General features: G+C 40.6%; 2 protein-coding genes across 2 annotated transcripts in view; one reads left to right on the top strand and one right to left on the bottom strand.

The window, feature by feature from the left end:
- The window catches only part of IFT74 (intraflagellar transport 74), a 188,517-nt gene that overhangs the window by 38,153 nt on the left and 130,878 nt on the right, over positions 1-19,486 (top strand). The window contains exons 7-8 of the mRNA XM_073635941.1: positions 5,979-6,038; positions 10,152-10,213. Coding sequence (XP_073492042.1) covers positions 5,979-6,038; positions 10,152-10,213 — 122 coding nt within the window. The remainder of the gene's footprint in view (positions 1-5,978; positions 6,039-10,151; positions 10,214-19,486) is intronic.
- LRRC19 (leucine rich repeat containing 19) overlaps positions 15,495-19,486 on the bottom strand; it is a 32,952-nt gene continuing 28,960 nt past the window's right edge. The window contains exon 5 of the mRNA XM_073635930.1: positions 15,495-17,902. Coding sequence (XP_073492031.1) covers positions 17,586-17,902 — 317 coding nt within the window. The 3' untranslated portion in view covers positions 15,495-17,585. The remainder of the gene's footprint in view (positions 17,903-19,486) is intronic.

The following is a 19,486-nucleotide window of genomic DNA, read 5'->3' as shown; positions in this document are numbered from 1 at the left end:
TTTATTATCAATCAACTGTGTTTACTCTTTTTAAATCATAATGACTACAAAAACTACCCAAATGACCCTGATCAAAAGTTTACATACCCTGGTGATTTTGGCCTGATAACATGCACACAAGTTAACACAAAGGGGTTTGAATGGCTATTCAAGGTAACCATCCTCACCTGTGATCTGTTTGCTTGTAATTAGTGTGTGTGTAAAAGGTCAGTGAGTTTCTGGACTCCTGACAGGCCCTTGAATCTTTCATCCAGTGATGCACTGATGTTTCTGGATTCTGAATCATGGGGAAAGCAAAAGAATTGTCAAAGGATCTGTGGGAAAAGGTAGTTGAACTGTATAAAACAGAAAAGGGATATAAAAAGATATCCAAGGAATTGAGAATGCCAATCGGCAGTGTTCAAAATCTAATCAAGAAGTGGAAAATGAGGGGTTCTGTTGAAACCAAACCACGGTCAGGTAGTCCTACTGAAATTTCAGCCACAACTGCCAGGAAAATTGTTCGGGATGCAAAGAAAAACCCATAAATAACTTCAGGTGAAATACAGGACTCTCTAAAAACATGTGGTGTGGCTGTTTCAAGATGCACAATAAGGAGGCACTTGAAGAAAGATGGGCTGCATGGTCGAGTCACCAGAAGAAAGCCATTACTATGCAAATGCCACAAAGTGTGCTGCTTACAATACACCAAACAGCACAGAGACAAGCCTCAAACCTTCTGGTACAAAGTCATTTAGAGTGATGAGACCAAAATTTTAGCTTTTTGGCCACAATCATAAACGCTACATTTGGAGAGGAGTCAACAAGGCATATGATGAAAGGTACGGAGGTGGATCACTGATGTTTTGGGCATGTGTGAGCTACAAAGGCACAGGAAATATTGTCAAAATTGTTGGCAAGATGAATGCAGTATGTTATCAAAAAATACTGGAGGAAAGTTTGCATTCATCAGCCAGGAAGCTGCACACGGGACGTACTTGGACATTCCAACATGACAATGATCCAAAACACAAGGCCAAGTCGACCTGTCATTGGCTACAGCAAAATAGAGTAAAGGTTCTGGAGTGGCCGTCTCAGTCTCCTGACCTCAAAATCATTGAGGCACTCTGGGGAGATCTCAAACGTGCAGTTCATGCAAGACAGCCCAAGAATTTACAGGAACTGAAGGATTTTTGCCAAGAGGAATGGACAGCTTTATCATCTGAGAAGATAAAGAGCCTCATCCACAAATACCACAAAAGACTTCAAGCTGTCATTGATGTTAAAGGGGGCAATACACGGTATTAAGAACTGGGGTACCTGAAATTTACAAAAAAATATGTCCAGATTTTGCTTCCAGAACTCCTTGAAGTGTTAAATGAAGCATATAACGCCCTAAATCAATACAAGAAACAATAATTACTGTAAATCTAAAACCAGATAATGACCCATTAAAACCAGATTGTTATCATCCTATTTCTCTACTTACCTCTGATGTTAAGATTTTAGCCAGGGTACTTGCAAATAGACTATTTATATTAACACTTTGGTTCATAAGGACCAAACAGGGTTTATCCCCACTAGAGCAGCCTCAATAAATATTTGCAGACTTTTCTTGAACATGCAATTACCTAGGGATAGCGGAGGCACTAGTGCCATATTGTGTTTAGATGCCCAGAAGGCTTTTGATATGGTAGAATGGGAATATTTATGGACTGTATTGTCCGCCTTTGGAATTGGTCCAGGAATCTTAACTTGACTGAGATTGCTGTACAAGGATCCAAAGGCAAGGTTGAGAATAAATAATACAATGTCCCCATTTTTTCCATTATCTAGAGTAACCAGACAGGGCTGCCCTCTTTCTCCTATGCTGTTTGCATTGGCAATAGAGCCTTTGGCTGTCGCCATCAGACAGTCAGATGGGATAGCTGGGTTCTGTTGTTCAGGCAGGGAGGACAAAATTGCCCTTTACGCAGGCGATGCTTTGATTTTTTTTTTTTTTTGGGGGGGGGGGATACCTCAGGCTCATTAATAGAACTAATGACACTAATTTCTGCATTTGGGAAATTCTCTGGCTTCCAGATCAACTGGAAGAAATCAACATTGTTGCCATTGGACGATATAGAAATTTTTCTGCCAGACCAGGCCTCACAAATCCAAATCCAACATGTTTAAATATTTGGGGATCGAGGTTACTAGAAATGTGAAGGATTCTATTGACTGAAGTCTTAAACCATTATTGCTTAAATTTCGGGATAAATGTCGAAACTGGTGTAAACTCCCACTGACAGTGGTAGGCAGAGCAAATCTTGTTAAGATTATCTGGATCCCACAGCTACTTTATATCCTTCATAATTCCCCTGTTTGGATTACATCGCACTGGTTCTGGAGGATAGAATCTCTTTTTCGAGACCTTGGTGGAAAAAACAATCTCACATAAAACTAACATCCCTAATGCTAGCTAAAAATGCAGGAGGGCTTGCAATTCCACATATAAAAAGTTACTTTTTAGCCTCGCAATTACAGCAATTTTCTGGTTGGACGGAAATATCGGAGTCTGATTCTATACAGGGCCTGTTGTTGCCGTTAAGTAGGGATTATTCACTTGTCGCCTTATTGGAGACCGGGAATTTGCAATTGGTAAAAGGGTTTATGACGGGCAAGTTATTTCATAGAGTATGGCAAGAAATGAAAAATACATATATAAATATATCCCATACCCCAATATGGGGAAATGCAAACTATGAGGAATTGGGGAAACTGGAAGGATTCGATTTATGTCAAAAACACTTAAGGTATTTGATGCAATTATTTCAGGAGGATACTTTACATAGTTACATAGTTAGTAAGATTGAATAAAGACATCAGTCCATCCAGTTCAACCTGAGTGAGTGTGGGTGTATGTCTACAATTGTCCCTATCCCTGTACATTGTGTCTCATTAAGATGCTCAGCTATTATATTATTATTTATTTGAGGTACCCATATAGCGCCGTCAATTTACGCAGCACTCCACACATACATCGCACACTCACATCGATCCCTACCCTCAAGGAGCCCAAAAACCAAGGTCCCCAACTCACATTCATATACTAGGGCCAATTTTGGACAGAAGCCAATTAACCTACCAGCATGTCTTTGGAGTGTGGGAGGAAACCAGAGTACATGGAGGAAACCCACACAGGCACAGGGAGAACATGCAAACTCCAGGCAGGTAGTGTCGTGGTTGGGATTCGAACCAGAGACCCTTTTTACTGCTAGGCGAGAGTGCTACCCACTACGCCACTGTGCCGCACAGTTTAAAATCCTTTACTCAAATAATGGCAGAATATTAAATCCCAAAGAATAGTTTTTTTTTTTAATACATCCAGCTTAGGCATGCTATAAAAGCACAGTCCCGTTCCTGTGAATTAAAATTAAATAAGTCAATAAAAGTTTCGTTATTAGATCCTAAGATACATAAAAAAGGACTTGTATCACGATTATATGGAGTATTGTTTAACAAATTTCAAGATTCAGTTGTCATTCCATCAAGGGCTCATTGGGCATGGGATTTGGGTCCAATATCAGATGATCAATGGTCTTATCTACAATTCCTGACATATCTTTATCTACCACGCAAAAGTTAACACAATTATTTATTTTGCATAGGGTGTATCATACTCCTGAGAAATTATTCAAATGGAAACTAAGGGACACCCCTATCTGTCCTCCATGTAAGGGCGGACCCGCAAATCTCATTCATATGTTATGGAATTGTCCCAAACTCCACGGGTATTGGCGGGGGGTAATAGAGACCATTAATAGCTTGTTAGGAATAGAGTTGCCACTGGATCCTGGTTTGTGTCTGATAAACATGATGGAACAATCTTGGATCTCGAATGGCAATTATATTACCATATTAAGAAGCCTGTTTCAGGCGCGTAAGTTAATAGCTCAGAAATGGATCTTGATATACCCCCTATCAATGGAGGATTGGAGAACACAAATTAGGGAAAGTTTGTTAAAAGAGAAGTATGTGTTTTTGAATCGAGGCTGCACAGGGAAGTTCGAGACTATATGGAGAAGGTGGCTAGTTGATTTTGGCCTGGATATGGAAGGTGGATCATAATAAACAAGGGCTTAGAGGGGAGAGGGAGAGAGACTTTATGTTGAACTAGTCGTGTTTTTTTTTTTTTGTTTGTTTTGTGTCTTTTGTTTATTTGCTTGTATCTGTATCTGGAATGTATGTATGAAATGTATTGTACATTTGTGCGTGTAAAAAAACAAAAAAACAAAAAAAATCTTTAAAAAACTTATTGGATTAAAAAGAACTGGGGTATATAAACTTTTGATTAGGTTCATTTGGGTAGTTTCTGTTGTCATTATGATTTAAAAAGAGTAAACACAGTTGATTGATAATAAATGGCTTCAGCCAAACACTAACCATGAGTGAAAGAAAAATGTTTGTGTTCTCATTCATATTTTCTGAAAAATGGCCAAGAAATCATAAATTCTGCCAGGGTATGTAAACTTATGAACCCAATTGTAATTATGACTTGTCTGGTCCCACAGCTCTCTGTTAGTAAGTACTCACACTTCATTAATATTCATGGACTGCTGTTATGTCTCAAGAGGCCTTGCTGAACCTTCAGGCCACATGGTAAAAAAAAATGACCGCCCTTCTACTTCCTGCCTATACAGAAATAGGCCATAATGAGCGAACCCATGCCCTCTAGTGGCTGGAGGATAAACTGCAACCCAACACTTCCTGAGACGTACACAGAGCATGATCAAACAGCACACTACCTCCAGTGGCCACTGGGAGAAAGACCAACCATACGGTCAGATCCTTTTATTTGTTTATTTTTTTTTAAAAGAGAAACTGCAAAATGCAGACTTACCATTCCATTCCTGCTGCAGGACTCTGAGTCATAACAGGAGGCCAGCATAATATGACCTAGGCTATAATAAGGTTGCCAAGACCTTGAAACTGAGCTGCAGCACGGTGGCCAAGACCATACAGCGGTTTAACAAGACAGGTTCCACTTAGAACAGGCCTCGCCATGGTCGACCAAAGAAGTTGAGTGCACGTGCTCAGCGTCATATCCAGAGGTTGTCTTTGGGAAATGGACGCCTGAGAACTGTCAGCATTGGTGCAGAGGTTGAAGGGGTAGGGGGTCCGCCTGTCAGTGCTCAGACTGTACGCCGCACACTGCATCAAATTGGTCTGCATGGCTGTTGTCCCAGAAGGAAGCCTCTTCTAAATATGATGCACAAGAAAGCCCGCAAACAGTTTGCTGAATACAAGCAAACTAAGGATATGGATTACTGGAACCATGTCCTGTGGTCTGATGAGACAAAGACCTTCACCCATCATGGTGGGTTCTGTCATAACACCTTCAGGAACTGGGTCCCCCTTAATCTGGGGTCCTCTCCCCTGGACCTGTATAGCACCCTGCAGGAAAGCACCTTGGTCAGAACAAACACTGCACAGGGTTCCATTACACAGGGTCCAGCGCCGTAGGTCTGAATTACAGGCAAACCTCGAGGATTCGTCTCTCCTATCCAATGAGGCTCGGGTACCATCCATTTTGGCTGACCGCTTTTTCGAATGGATCCGAATAAAGTCCTTGATTCTCAGTAGAACCTTTCTAGACCTCCAAGTATGCTCCAAGAGCACATGTAGCTCATCACTGACCACCACCTTACAGACACTGGCAAAAAACAGAAGTACTTCCTGTATAGGAGGGGTTATATAGATCTACCAGTGTCCATTCACCTATGTGTGGAGTATAACCCAAATAGTTATGAATATAACTGGCTCTGTGTCCTGTGATATACAATAAAGAAAAGAAGGTTCAAAACTTAGAGTTTATAGTAGAGCATGTTTTTATCTTTGAGTGTAAGACATATTCAACAAACATATCCTTTTTTGAAAAAACATGTATGGTCTGAGATGCTATTTGATCATTTGCAGCCATATAATATTTTGTGTCTTATTTTTTGAAATTTTTTTAGCTGGTTGACAAACTGAATACAAACACAGATATGGAAGATGTGCTGCATGAATACAATATAGTAAGTCATGCCAATGGTAACTGTTTACTTTTATTTATACTTTAATCTCCTGTCAATATACCCAACTATTAATGTACCACAGTGTTGTACAAATGCTGGTCTCCAAGTCATAGTTACTGAAAAAAGTCCTATGAGAACAGGGATGTCATGGCCATAAAGTGACACTAAACAATATCTTTATTCTCCAAAAATAATCAATACATATCTACTACTTTTCATGTAATCTATTTTTCTTGAAATCGTTCCTGTGTTTTTCTGCCTCCTTTGTGAGTTTCCTTTTTCCCGTCACTTCTGTTTGGAATGAGCAGTGCACTTTATTTGTGGCCATGTGTACTGCTCTATACACACTACAAATCCCATAGTCCCCTATCCGACCCAGGAGTGAACAAGAGAGCGTGGCTCCATTCTTACTTACAGTGGGACCATGAAGAATGAACGTAGCCACCCTCGGAAGTCAGATCACAGCACCAAAAAGAAGGACTTTGGAGATTTAGAGTAGGCTCAGAGCAATACAATGAATTTCTCCAGGGCTTCTCCCATCCTTTGGAACTCCCTACCCCAATCTGTCCGATTGTCCCCTAATCTATCCATCTTTAGACGATCCCTGAAAACCCTTCTCTAACTGCTTCAGCCCCAGAAGATTTTACCCCCTTCCTGACCAGATCACTTTTTGCGATAAGGCACTGCATCACTTTAACTGACAATTGCGCGGTCGTGCGACGTTGCACCCAAACAAAATTTACGTCCTTTTTTTCCCACAAATAGAGCTTTCTTTTGTTTGTTTTTTGCGTTATAAACAAAAAAAGAGCGACAATTTTGAAAAAAATGCAAGATTTTTTACTTTTTTGCTATAATATCCCCAAAAGATATAAAAAAAAAAATTTTTTCATCAGTTTAGGCCGATATGTATTCTTCTACATATTTTTGGTAAAAAAATCGCAATAAGCATATATTGATTGGTTTGCACACAAGTTATAGCGTCTACAAAATAGGGGATAGTTCTTATGGCATTTTTATTATTATTTCTTTTTTACTAGTAATGGCGGCAATCTGTGATTTTTATCGAGACTTTGACATTATGGCGGAGACATCGGCCAATTTTGACACATTTTTGGGACCATTGTCATTTATACAGCGATCAGTGCTAAAAAAAATGCATTGATTACTGTAAAAAATGTCACTGGCAGTGAAGGGCTTAACACTAGGGGGCGATCAAGGGGTTAATTGTGTTCCCTAGTTTATGTTCTAACTGAAGGGGGGAGTGGACTGTGTAGGGGAAGAGATAGATCGCTGTTCATACTTTGTATGAACAGGCGATCTGTCACTTCTCCCCTCAGAGAACCGGAAACTGTGTGTTTACACACACAGATCCCGTTTCTCCGTGTGTCAGCAGCAATCGCGGGAGACCGGCGGTGATCGTGAACGCCGGGCACTCGCATCGGCTCGGGGAGCGAGCAGCGGGCACGCGCGCGCCCCTTGTGGCCACAGGACAAAGCAACGTTGCATAACGTTTCACCCAGCCATCCCATTCTGCCGCAGTAAAACTGCGGTGGCTGGTCGGCAAGTGGTTAAAGAAGCCTATCCTGCTTTTAACTAATACACTGTTTTACTTCCTCCATCAGCTCATCCCCCACAGCTTTTACCTTTTTGTATCAATTGACCCTCCTAGATTGTAAGCTATAATGAACAGGGTCCTCTGATTCCTCTTTTACCAAATTGTAATGTAACTGTAATGTCTGCCTTCATTTTGTTAAGCGCTGTGCAAACTGTTGGTGCTATGTAAATCCTGTATTATAATAATACCCTGTGAGTGTGTCATGGTGCCAGCAATAGGGTTGCCACCTCATCCCTCTAAAACTTAACACATATACATTTTATGTATGTTTATGTTACTGATGAATATAGTTAATTTACTTAGTGCTTTATCTGTATTAATTAGCCCAAGAGTGTGTTTCATTCATATTCGATTCATTTTAAACAGATGGCAAGCTTAGTTGGAAAGCGGCACCCAGCTTCCTTTTACACTCTGCATCCCCCCTTCCATAGTTTTCAGGGAAGCATGTATTCCTTTATGGCAGGTACTGTATGTCAAACCCTGATGAAACAGTGGGCTGAACTGAGAGGATTAAAAGACAACACAAGGGGGCGCCACCTAAGTGCAATATCAATGAGTTTCTTAAATGGTGTTAAAAAGCCAATTGCAAATTCACATAAACAAAAGTAAAAGGAGCTTATCTGCAGCTGTTACTATAACAGAGGGGATTCCAGTAATTGTCCTCACTTACTTTACAACTACTTTAAAGATTTGATCCTCTCAATTCAGAAGCCAATAGAAGCTTTGAAACACATTACAATAGCAACAAATCTGTCTACGGTGTGACATCATATCCGTTTCTGCGCTCCAGGGTGGTTGTTCTGACTTCAGGGATCGGTGGACTTGGCTTTCTATCTACTGACTTCATGCTGTCAGCCCCTACATGTGGTTCTCCTAGGCAGATTTTTCTCTAGCATACTACACATGGCTGCAGATAAGTTCCTTTTACTTTTGTTTATGTGAATTCCCCGCTCTCCTTCCCCCGATATAAGGACTACAGCGGAAGGAGCTGAGATTCCCCTCTGACGTCAGCAGGGAGGTCAAATGACCGCACAGCAGCGCTGTGAAATAAGGTATTTACCTTCATAATTAAAAAAAATACACAGACACACAGTATACAATATAGCTTGCTATAACAGAGGGGATACCAGTAATTGTGCTCAGTCAACCAGCCACACAAAATAGTGGTGGGAGGGGAGGAGATCGCCTCTCACAGCACAGACTATTGAGCTGACAGGCGGGGGGGGGGGAGAAGCTGTCCACGCTTTTATGGATTAGCCGTGATTACTGTGGTCAGCACACCTAGTGGGACACAGGAACAGGCACAATCTACCGGGTACTTTACAGCATAGAATGGGACAAATGACACTGCAGAAGCACTATGCTGTTTATTGTTCCTTATTATAGTGAGTGTTTAATTTTGGAGATAGGAGCCATAAAACATTTCCTGAAGATTTTAGCTGCAAAAATTACATAAGAACGTGTAACAAAGCTGGGCAGGAGAAATGCTTGCAGCCCATAAAACACTAGTTTGAAATGTTGGCTTTATGGCAAAGTGCCAGGACATATTAGGCTTTTCACCTGCTAATATTAAAATACTATATATCTAAACATGTAGAAGCTTACAAGCACTTAAATGTGGTAGCTTCAATAATTTTCTTAATCCTCTAATTAAGACTGTTCCTTCCTAAGGTGGCTACGTTAACTTCACTGTATCTATGATGGGAGCCTTGGCTGTCACTCATGTTCTGAGTTCAATCATGTGTTCCTCTCCATCTCCATCACATGGGGCTGTGGGGATTAGTAGTTTATGGAAAACGGCTAAGAAGGAAGATAACATTGTTTATTGATTTAATTCAGCTCACAAGAAGTAACAAGGACACTTTATTTCTGGCAAGATCATCAGGAATTTTCTCTACTTGTCGAACATGTTCTTGGCCTGAAAAATGAAAACAAATTCCATTACAATTACAAATAATTACCTATTTCTTCCTGGGTTTAGATATGCTTTAAGATTTCATTCCTCTGTCACTTCAGTTAGAGCAGAGTCTATCTGCTTCTGTCACCGGGTTAAATGTCTAGTCTCACTCACTTCAGTATATGTATTAGGCTGTATCCACACATGATCGCAGGCGGAACCTCCATGATTCTGCACTGCAATTTCAAATGGCTGCAGAATGCGGGACACGATTGCAATGCCATTACTTCTAATGGCACCCCAGTTTCTTGGTAAATCGTTGCAAATCGCAACATGCGACGCTGTCGTTCAAAAGAAGCTCATGCTCAGCACGATTTACCGTGCAACAATCGTGGCACGTTTGGGGCACCCTTATAGGTAACGGAACCGCGTCCCGCGTTTTGTAGCTATTCGATCATGTGTGAATGCAGCCTCAATCACAGCACTTTGTTATTCTGTTTTACTGGATTCTCACACTATTTTTTTTATTAAAACAGTTTAATCATTTTTAGTTCTGTGTTGTTTTAAATCCTGATGTATAACAAACTTTCTGTCTTTATAGCTGAAAGCTCAGAATGATCGAGAATCCCAAAGTATCGATATTATTTTCACAGAGCGCCAAGCGTGAGTACTCTAATAAGATTTCTGGAAAAAAAAGGAATGCAGATTGATTAGCTGGGAGACATTATGTAAATGGAATAAAGGTTTCTCATATAACAGGAAATGGCTGTTCAATTGCAATGTGATGTACTTCTTAGTTTAGTTTTTTTTTAACAAGTTTTAATAGATACTGAGATTAGCTCTCTTTATTTAGCAGACTGATCCTGTATTTTCAGATGGTTTAGACCTGGGGTCTCAAACTGGCGGCCTGTGAGAGTCATGCTTGTAACTGTCAGCCTTGCAATGCCTCATGGGACTTGTAGTTTCGTAACAGCTGGAGGGCCGTCAGTTTGAGACCCCTGGTTTAGATATTTGCATTTTTGTTTATGATGTTAAATTACAATACTAAAATGTTGCATGCAATATCACTGGCCAGCCTGCACTAAGTTTTGGACAAAGTGGAGATGGATTGGAACGCCTATTAAGTTGTTTATTGCTGTCTGTGCCTATCATTAGAAGTAAAAGAAAATCTAACATTTTGGGTTGTGCCCAGAAGAGTAATAGAGGGGAAATCTTCCAATGGGGACACTAGTGCTGGTAACCTGGTGAGCTTTAATAGATTCTGTTAATTTGCAGGGATTTCCTCTCACTTCCTGTTTAGGCTATGGGACAGGAAGTGAAGGGAAATCTCTCCTTGCTCTATCCAAAATAGAAAGAAAAAGTTTTGCTATAATTCTACTTTAACTTAAAGGCTAAAACTTGTGAGAACACTAAAAGGCTACATTCACACTGCTCCTGCTCTGGCTAGAAAAGAGTATTCATGTTGTAAAGCGCTGCACAAACTGTTGGCGCTATATAAATCCTGTATAATAATAATAATAATAGCAGTGTGTTGCATTGTCAGACTAGGATGGGCTAATTTACTGGGTTACTGGGTTTTATATGAAATATCACAGTACTGAGTATTTAGCAGACCAGTACAGTTTTACAATTTCTTAAAGTTATTACTGTGTATGCTTGGGCATAGGGCAAACAGGGTACTTTGTAAAGTCCTGTGCTTTTTTAGTTCTCTCTATCAGTGGCAATACACAGCACTGTGAATTTGCCAAATCTCTACACAGACTCAAATGTGAAAACATTAGTGTGTTACTAATTAATATGAAAGTAATGCTTGTGCCTGAAAATCTGGAGGTTTGCAAACTGGAAACACATTTGTTCAGTTCTAGTGGCTCCTTGGCTTTGACATTACAATCACATTGTTGTCAAGATTTAGTTTCTTTTCACTTCTTCATTCTGCACTTAGCTTTCCTAGAAGGCAATTAAAGTAGGAATGTGTTAATGATCACAGTCTCAAACCTATGGGCTCCTTGAGTGTTGGTTGTTGCCTTTGTTGTTGTAAGGTCTCTCCTTTCTGTCCCTGGCTAATAACACACACCTCATTACTTATATTGTGACTATGACTGATGTAGAGCTGCACGATTAATCATCAAGAATCGTTATCGCGATCTTGACTAAAGTGTTTCACAATTCTTTCTATGCAAAGAATTCTCTCTGCTCTTCTGAAGCCACAGTGGTCAAAAGAAAGGAAGAGAAAAACTGGGCAGTCTGCCAAGAATCAAAACATTCTTTATCAGTTGAATTTAAGTATAAACATTGTAACAATTTGTCAATGGAATAGACACCACCCTGGCTTGGTGTGAAAGGGCTCTAAGTGAAAAAAGTTTAACCACTTAAACACTAAACCTTTTTCTGACATTTGTTGGTTTCAAGTTAAAACCTTTTTTTTTTCTAGAAAGTTACTTGGAACCCCCAAACATTCTATATATTTTTTTAGTAGACACCCTAGAGAATAAAATGGTGGTTGTTGCAATATTTTATGTCACACTGTATTTGCGTAGCGGTCTTTCAAATGCAATTTTTTTTTTTTAAATTACTTTATTGAATTAAAAAAAAAAAAAAAACTAACCAGTAAAGTTAGCCCATTTTTTTGTATAATGTGAAAGATTTCACGTCATGAGAATCGTGATCTTTTTATCCTAAGCAAAAAAATCGTGATTCTCATTTTGGCCAGAATTCTGCAGCTCTAGACTGATGGTTTTGCTTTAAACTGGCCGTACAAGCTGAATACATTTAGACCCCTTTCACACTGAGGCGTTTTTCAGGCAATTTAGCGCTAAAAATAACGCCTGTAAAGCACCTGAAAGAAGCCTCAGCTGCAAACCCAGTGTGAAAGCCCGAGTGCTTTCACACTGGGGCGCTGCACTGGCAGGGCGTCAGAAAAAGTCCTGCAAGCAGCTTCTTTGCAGCGCATTAGGAGCGGTAATCTCACCGCTCCTAAAGCGCCCCTGCCCATTGAAAACAATGGGGCAGCGCTGCTATACCGCCGGCAAAACGCTGCTGCAGCAGTGTTTTACGGGTGGATTTAAGCCCTTTTCAGCCGCTAGTGGGGGGGTTAAAGGCGCCCCACTAGCGGCCAAATGTCGCAGCTAAAATGATGTAAAGCGGCGCTAAAAATAGCGCCGCTTTACCGCTGACGCCCGGGCGGCACAGTGTGAAAGGGCTTACAGTAGATAGTAAACTAGGCACACTGCGATGATGGTAAACTAGCTTACAGTAGTTAGTAAACTAGGCACACTGCAATGCCTGCACATTGGTTAAATGTCTTGTAGAGTTCTTGTGGAGACTGAAAACCTGAGCACTCTGATATGCAAGTAGCAAACAGCTCTTGCAACTGCCAACTCTGGCCTACCACCAGAGGGCATGCCATGTAAGGGACAGCCCTGGTATAATGAATTGTCAGAGAGTGACTACTGTGTGACTAGCTTTCCTCCCTTAAGGTGTATTGTGACATAAAACCTTGCTTACAAGTGTAGAGCTGTGCAGGGAAGCTTCTGGCTCATGTCTCCTCAAAAAGATAGAAATGGACTGAAAAGGAGCATCCCTACACAACTCTGCATGTATTGGCAAACTGTGCAATCACCACAAGGCAGCAATATGGGCATCTACTACACTTTTAATGCAGGAGAAATGCCAGTGTTCTTAAAGTGGTTCTAAAGGCATAAGGCTTTTTTACCTTCAAAGGAGAAGTATAGCCAAAGCTCATTTGGCTGTACTTCTCCTGTGGATCACAGGCGTGCAGTTCGTTTTGCACTCCTGTGACCCGTTTTCAGTAGAGAGCAGGCTGATGTCTGCTATCTGCAGTCACGGATGTCCGTCCACGCACCGCATCATCCTGAGTCTGGATCCGCCAGGTTCCTGGATTGACACCCGTCTCAGACTCTCAGCGATCCACTGAGAGACTGAGCTAGCCACCCCTCCACAACCCAGTGCTCCAATGAGCGAGGAGGGGGCAAAGCAGAGAGCTGTGACTGACAGTCTACAGCTCTCCGCAAGGGGAGCTCTGAAAACCGAGCGATCTGCGATGTTCGATCACTCGGTTATCAGTGTAGAGGCGCTGGGAGACAGATGCAGCATCAGAGTGATTACTCATCCACCTAGGTTAGTATGAATCTGAAAAAAAAAATCCCTTCACACCTAAGGGTAAAATAAAATCTTAATGCCTAAGCTCAATTTTGCAATTTCGACATGTGTTAGTAAAACCGTGCATATCATCACAACTACTTTGTGCATCAAGATGGGTTATGCCTTGTTTTTTTCAGGACAAATTGGACTTTTATTTGGTAGTAAATAGTTATGGATATCTCCTTGATTTTTTTTATTTTCTTTGTTATCAAAAGAAACTGCCCCAAAATAGTAAAAAAATATATATATATTTTTTTATTTTAGCTGTATATTTCTTGTTACTACACCATAACCTAACACCAACAAAACAACCCAAAATAAATTTTCCTACTCCTGATGATCACAAAGATACCATGTGTATGTTATTAGTTGTTTGTACCCTTAGTACAGCCCAGAAGCAATAGTACACATTTTGTTTCTTTTGTTTGTTTTTTTGTTTGTCCTACCTAAAACAGGCCGACACTAACTGACACTGATGATGATTAAAAAAAAAATCCTGCCCAAAATATACTGACCTTGACCCAAACACTAACCCTGGCACTGAGCTAGATCAAACGTTCTCACACGTTGATTATTTAATTTTAGTTTTTTTTTTTTTGTTTTTTTGTTTTTTTTTTTTACAAACAGTTTTTTTTTCTTTCCGCAAGGAACCAGAAAGATGCATTGTATCCTTCTGTTCCAATCACAGACAGAAAAAAACACTGACTGATCACTGTGGTAGCCAATCAGAGGCTACCACAGCGATCAGGTGACTTGGAATGGGGAGATCCGGGGCTCTCGGTGAGACCCCGGTCTCTGTTCTGGGAGAAATACATATATGTGGCCCCATGTAAAAAAAAAAGTCCAGTGCAGTGAGACTGTATATATGCGTTCTGTCGGCGTAAAGGGGTAATGCATTTTCTACATTAAGGTAAATGGACTCAGTAGATATAGGCAGTCAGCCCCACCATTAAAAGAAAGAGGAAGGCATATAGCGTAACTCCGTATGGAAATTTTAATACATGAAAAGCAAAGGAAATACACTCACGTGTTTAGCAGTAAAATCAAGCGCTTGTATAAAAGAAGACAGTGGTCTCAGCATATCCCCATCTGGTCACCCCAGATGATGACTTCTAAGTCGAAACGTGGCGGTAGGATATGCTGAGACCACTGTCTTTTTTTTATACAAGCGCTTGATTTTACTGCTAAAGACGTGAGTGTATTTCCTTTGCTTTTCATGTATTAAAATTTCCATACGGAGTTACGTTATATATGCCTTCCTCTTTCTTTTAATGGTGGGGCTGACTGCCTATATCTACTGAGCCCATCCATACCTTACACATGTTCAGAGGTCCATCTGGAGGTCATATCTGGATAGAGCATCTGATCCCCTTGGTATATTATACCACAAAGCTTGATTGACTCACTAGGTGTACACCTATTTGAGTTCAATCCCTCTGGTAAGCAGCTTCTGGTGTCTTTGGTGGTGGCTCTACTATCAACTGTTATTACATCATACATATTTGAAGTTAAAGACTGTCACTATATTATATCCATATATGTGGTTGAGGATTATCATCACACATGATTGAAGCTTGTCATTGACTTTTTTTTGGACATCACATGTCCAAGTTCCTCTGTTTATAGACATCACATGTCATAATAGAGGACTGCTTGGAGTATTTTTGAGCACATCCTTTACATTCCCTCATATTATTTGTTATGGTTTATATGATCACATAAGCGCTGCACATTTCACCCAATTTGTCATTTTTACAACTTTATCCACTGCTGTGCTGGCTGCTTTAGTTTGTTTTGTTTTTTTTGTTTTTTTTTTTTTCAATTTTTGTTTGATTTCTTTTATAGACAGCGCGGTATATATTTGTTTATAATTTACATTAAGGTAAAAACACCTTCCAATATCAGCTCCCCCTTTACACACTTACATGTGTCCTCTTTATATCCAGCGCTGTGCATATGTGCAGCAGTGCTGCGCTCTCTTTCCCTCTTCTCACAGGACACAGAGGCAGCAGCGGGAGCCATCGGCTCCTGCTGCTGTCAATTTATGTGAAGAGTGTGCTAGGGGTGGGATCGAGCAGGGCTGTGTGTGTCTGTGGACGCACACAGCCTGGCTCAGGTATGCCCACACATCTTGCTATGGGGGCACTGGGAGAAGAGAAGGAGCAGAGAGCGCTGGTGGGGGACCCCAGAAGAGAAGGTAGAAGACTGTTTTGTGCAATACCAGATAAGTATAACATATATATTATTTTAAGAAAAAAACGCTTTCAGCAGGTCATACATGGATACTTCATCCTGAAAAAAAAACAAACAAACAGATTCCTCTAGCAACGCTAAACGGCACAGATGAACGAATCTCCCACTGTGATTGTGTTTTGGTGGAAAATTTTTCAGTGGGCTTCGTCAACACAAACTGATCAAATGATTAACTTTTGACATTTGCAAATTGGCCAAAATTTGCACATTGAATAGCCAGCTGTAGGAGGCATGTGCATTTACTAAACCCAGGACCCTGCATTCACTATATCTGGTCTCCCACAGTACACAGAACATGGAAATGCAATTATTTTGGTAAATATAAACTGCTAAATACCCTTTTCTCATCAGCAGTATATAGCAGTCTTGTAACTTCTATCAGTGTCTGGTTAAAGCTTGTAGAAGTTTTCATTCTACTCTGACTGTCCTATGAGGCTACAGGATCCCGGACCCTCTGTCTGGACAGTGCTGATTGGCACTGTGATGATCACATGCACCCTCCCAAGAAAAAAAACTCTGTCAATACACACCAAACTGAGTATGTGCAGAGTCACTCCAAAGTCTCTGTGCTATCGGGAGATGGATTGGGGACAGTAAAAAAAAAAGGGGAGGATCAGGGAAGAGAGGATCAAACAGCCTTTTTACAAAATGCAGAGGATTAACCCCTTAGATCCCACAGTGAGTATAATGAGCGTGCTTTACTGCATATACAGGCTGCTTTTACTGTTGTTGGTTTAGTAACACTTTCAGAATTTCTTCCAGATTTGTGTAGTAAACAAGCAAGAAACTTTGCCTTTGTGCAAGAGTTTCCTCTAATAAGGAGTGGTCATTGCACCTCTCTCTATGTGCAGGGTGACTTGTCAGCCTGTTGTGGGTGGGTCTGCTGAATCAGCCATGTACAGCACAATGATGATGTCACTACTACATTTAAAAGGTATATCTGGGCTTGCAAGGGCATTTGGTGCACACAAAATAGTTTTATTTCCCTTTTGGCTATTGAGGAATGTATTTAAACGTTTTTGCGTCTGAAGTTCAGCGTTAGGAATTATAAATATAATAAAAAAGATAAGGGAGTTTGTCCCTGCTGACAAAGTTTTTTTTTTTTTTATTATGTTTTCAAGTGATCCACCTGTGCTTATACTTTTACATTATCATGTACACCTTTTTATATACTTGAATAAACTTTATTTCTCCCCCCTTTTTTTTTTTTTTCAAAGTTAGTTACAAGTGCAAAGCTACCTGGTTATATATTATACATAAGAAACAGGCACTGCTGCATTAATACAGTGTTTGCCAACATATTTTGTGGTTTGTGATAAGGCGTTTTTCATGAATAAGCAATCTTTTTCATCTGTTTGATTTCCTCAATGACTTGCAGTAAAAAAAGTCTCAAAGGTCCTGTTCTCAGTTTATAGAAAAGAAAGTATAATTGTATTAAAGCATGAAAAATGGCTGATGGATAATAAACTCCCAGGAAGCCATTGGGCCATAGACCAGAGAAAATAACCGTATTTTTTTTTTGAGGGATAACAATATATTAAAATCTGCTATTTTTATATACTTCTTGACAAGGAAGCATTTGTCGTGTATGTACAAAATCCCTGTAGTGTATGATCTCATTTTAACTCAACTCTAGTCTCATATCCTTTTCATCAATGTATTTATCCTCTATAAATCCATCATCTTCGGGCACAAAGGAGTGTGTTTGTTCGAAGACCACCACAGTTTCGTCTTCATCTCGGCGTTTATCATTTGTGCTCATGTCAAAGTCTACGTTGAATTCTTCCTCAAACATGTAGGGTTCTTCTTCCTTCAGACGATGGTGATTGTAACTTAGTAAGAAGTCATACCATCTGGGGAACTTGATTGCAGCTATTATCAGTAGTATGGTGACAATCCCAACAACCACCACTCCCACAAGGAATCTCCAACTGTTTCCTAATAAAGGAAAATATTTATATATATATATATCTGAGAAATGGGATTGACTTCATTTATACAGTGTACAATATAAGCATTTGCCACAATTATTTCGATTTTATTGAAAATTCTTTGTAAGGACTCATTTACACTTGCTTCAGCTTCAACACACAATAACAGCTAGTTTACACTTGCTTCAAAACAAGGCTTTGGACACGCTTTGTTAAAGCTCTCTGAACGCTAGTCAAAGCTCCTGTCACTAAATAAAATGGTTAGCTTACAGTCCTGTTTACACCTTACTTTTGCTTTGCTTTGGCTTTGCTTAAAAAATTATACCCATGCAGCTTCAGTGGTGCTTCAAAGCATCTTCAAAGCCTCCATAGAAGTCTATGGCAAAGCTCGCTTGAATCCTCACCGAAGCCTTTATCGACGCACCAAGCAAAAGCAAGGTGTAAACAGAACTGTAAGCTAACCATTTTATTTAGTGACAGGAGCTTTGACTGTTGTTCAGAGAGCTTTAACAATTCGTGTCCGAAGCCATGTTTTGAAGCTAGCCCTTAGGGCTCATTTACTCGCATGATTTTTTTGAATTGAAAAAAAAAACTTATTGAAAAAAAAGAGCTCATTTATACTTGCTTCGGCTTCAACAAGGCTTCAGACTGGCTTTGTTAAAGCTCTCTGAATGCTAGTCAAAGCTCCTGTCACTAAATAAAATGGTTAGCTTACAGTCCTGTTTACACCTGCTCTTGCTTTGCTTCGCTTCGGCTTCGCTTTAAAAATTATACCCCATGTAGCTTCAGTGGTGCTTCAAAGCCTCCATAGAAGTCTATGGCAAAGCTCGATTGAAGCCCCACCAAAGCCTCACTGAAGCTCCACTGAAGCCCTACCAAAGCTTCATGAAGCCTCATCGAAGCACCAAGCAAAAGCAGGTGTAAACAGCACTGTAAGCTTACCATTATATTTAGTGACAGGAGATTTGACTGGCGTTCAGAGAGCTTTAACAAAGCCTTTTCCGAAGCCATATTTGGAAGCAAGTGTAAACTAGCCCTTAGGGCAGTGGTTCTCAACCTGGGTGTCGGGACCCCTTCAGGGGTCGAATGATGATTTGTCAGGGGTCACCAAATCATGGGCTGTTCCTAAAGCCCGCACTGCTTTTGCTTGCCTTTTTGCAGCCACCCAGGAGGCCTGTTCCTGGAGCCCGTGGCCGCCCAGCTGGGCTGTTCTTGGGGCCTGTGGCTGCCCACTCAGCCTATTCTCAGCCACCCATTCAGTTCACAGCATGGGTGTGGGGCAGAGACTAAAGGACAGCTGACTGGTGAGGAATGTGAAGTGGGAGGGGCTGGAGGAGACCCTATCTCCTGATTTCGGCATAGGTGTCACTGTTACGAGATACCACAAAGTTGGAGACACAGTGAAGCCAGGGAGACAGTGAGTAACACTACCTCTGATTATAGTGGCCATTAAAAGTTCCCACTACAGTTCTCAGATCAGCATATGACCTTGATCAAGAGCACCTAAGTTGGCTGATCAGAACTCCCCCAGCACTGCCACTCATCCCATTCCCCCCCCCCCAAGGAGTAAGAGAAGGAATAAAAATAGAGA

Source organism: Aquarana catesbeiana, linkage group LG01 (genome assembly GCF_042186555.1).
Source record: "Aquarana catesbeiana isolate 2022-GZ linkage group LG01, ASM4218655v1, whole genome shotgun sequence".
NCBI classification, from domain to species: Eukaryota; Metazoa; Chordata; class Amphibia; order Anura; family Ranidae; genus Aquarana; species Aquarana catesbeiana.
Note: the sequence above shows the minus strand (reverse complement) of the source record. Positions and strands in the feature narration are given on the sequence as shown.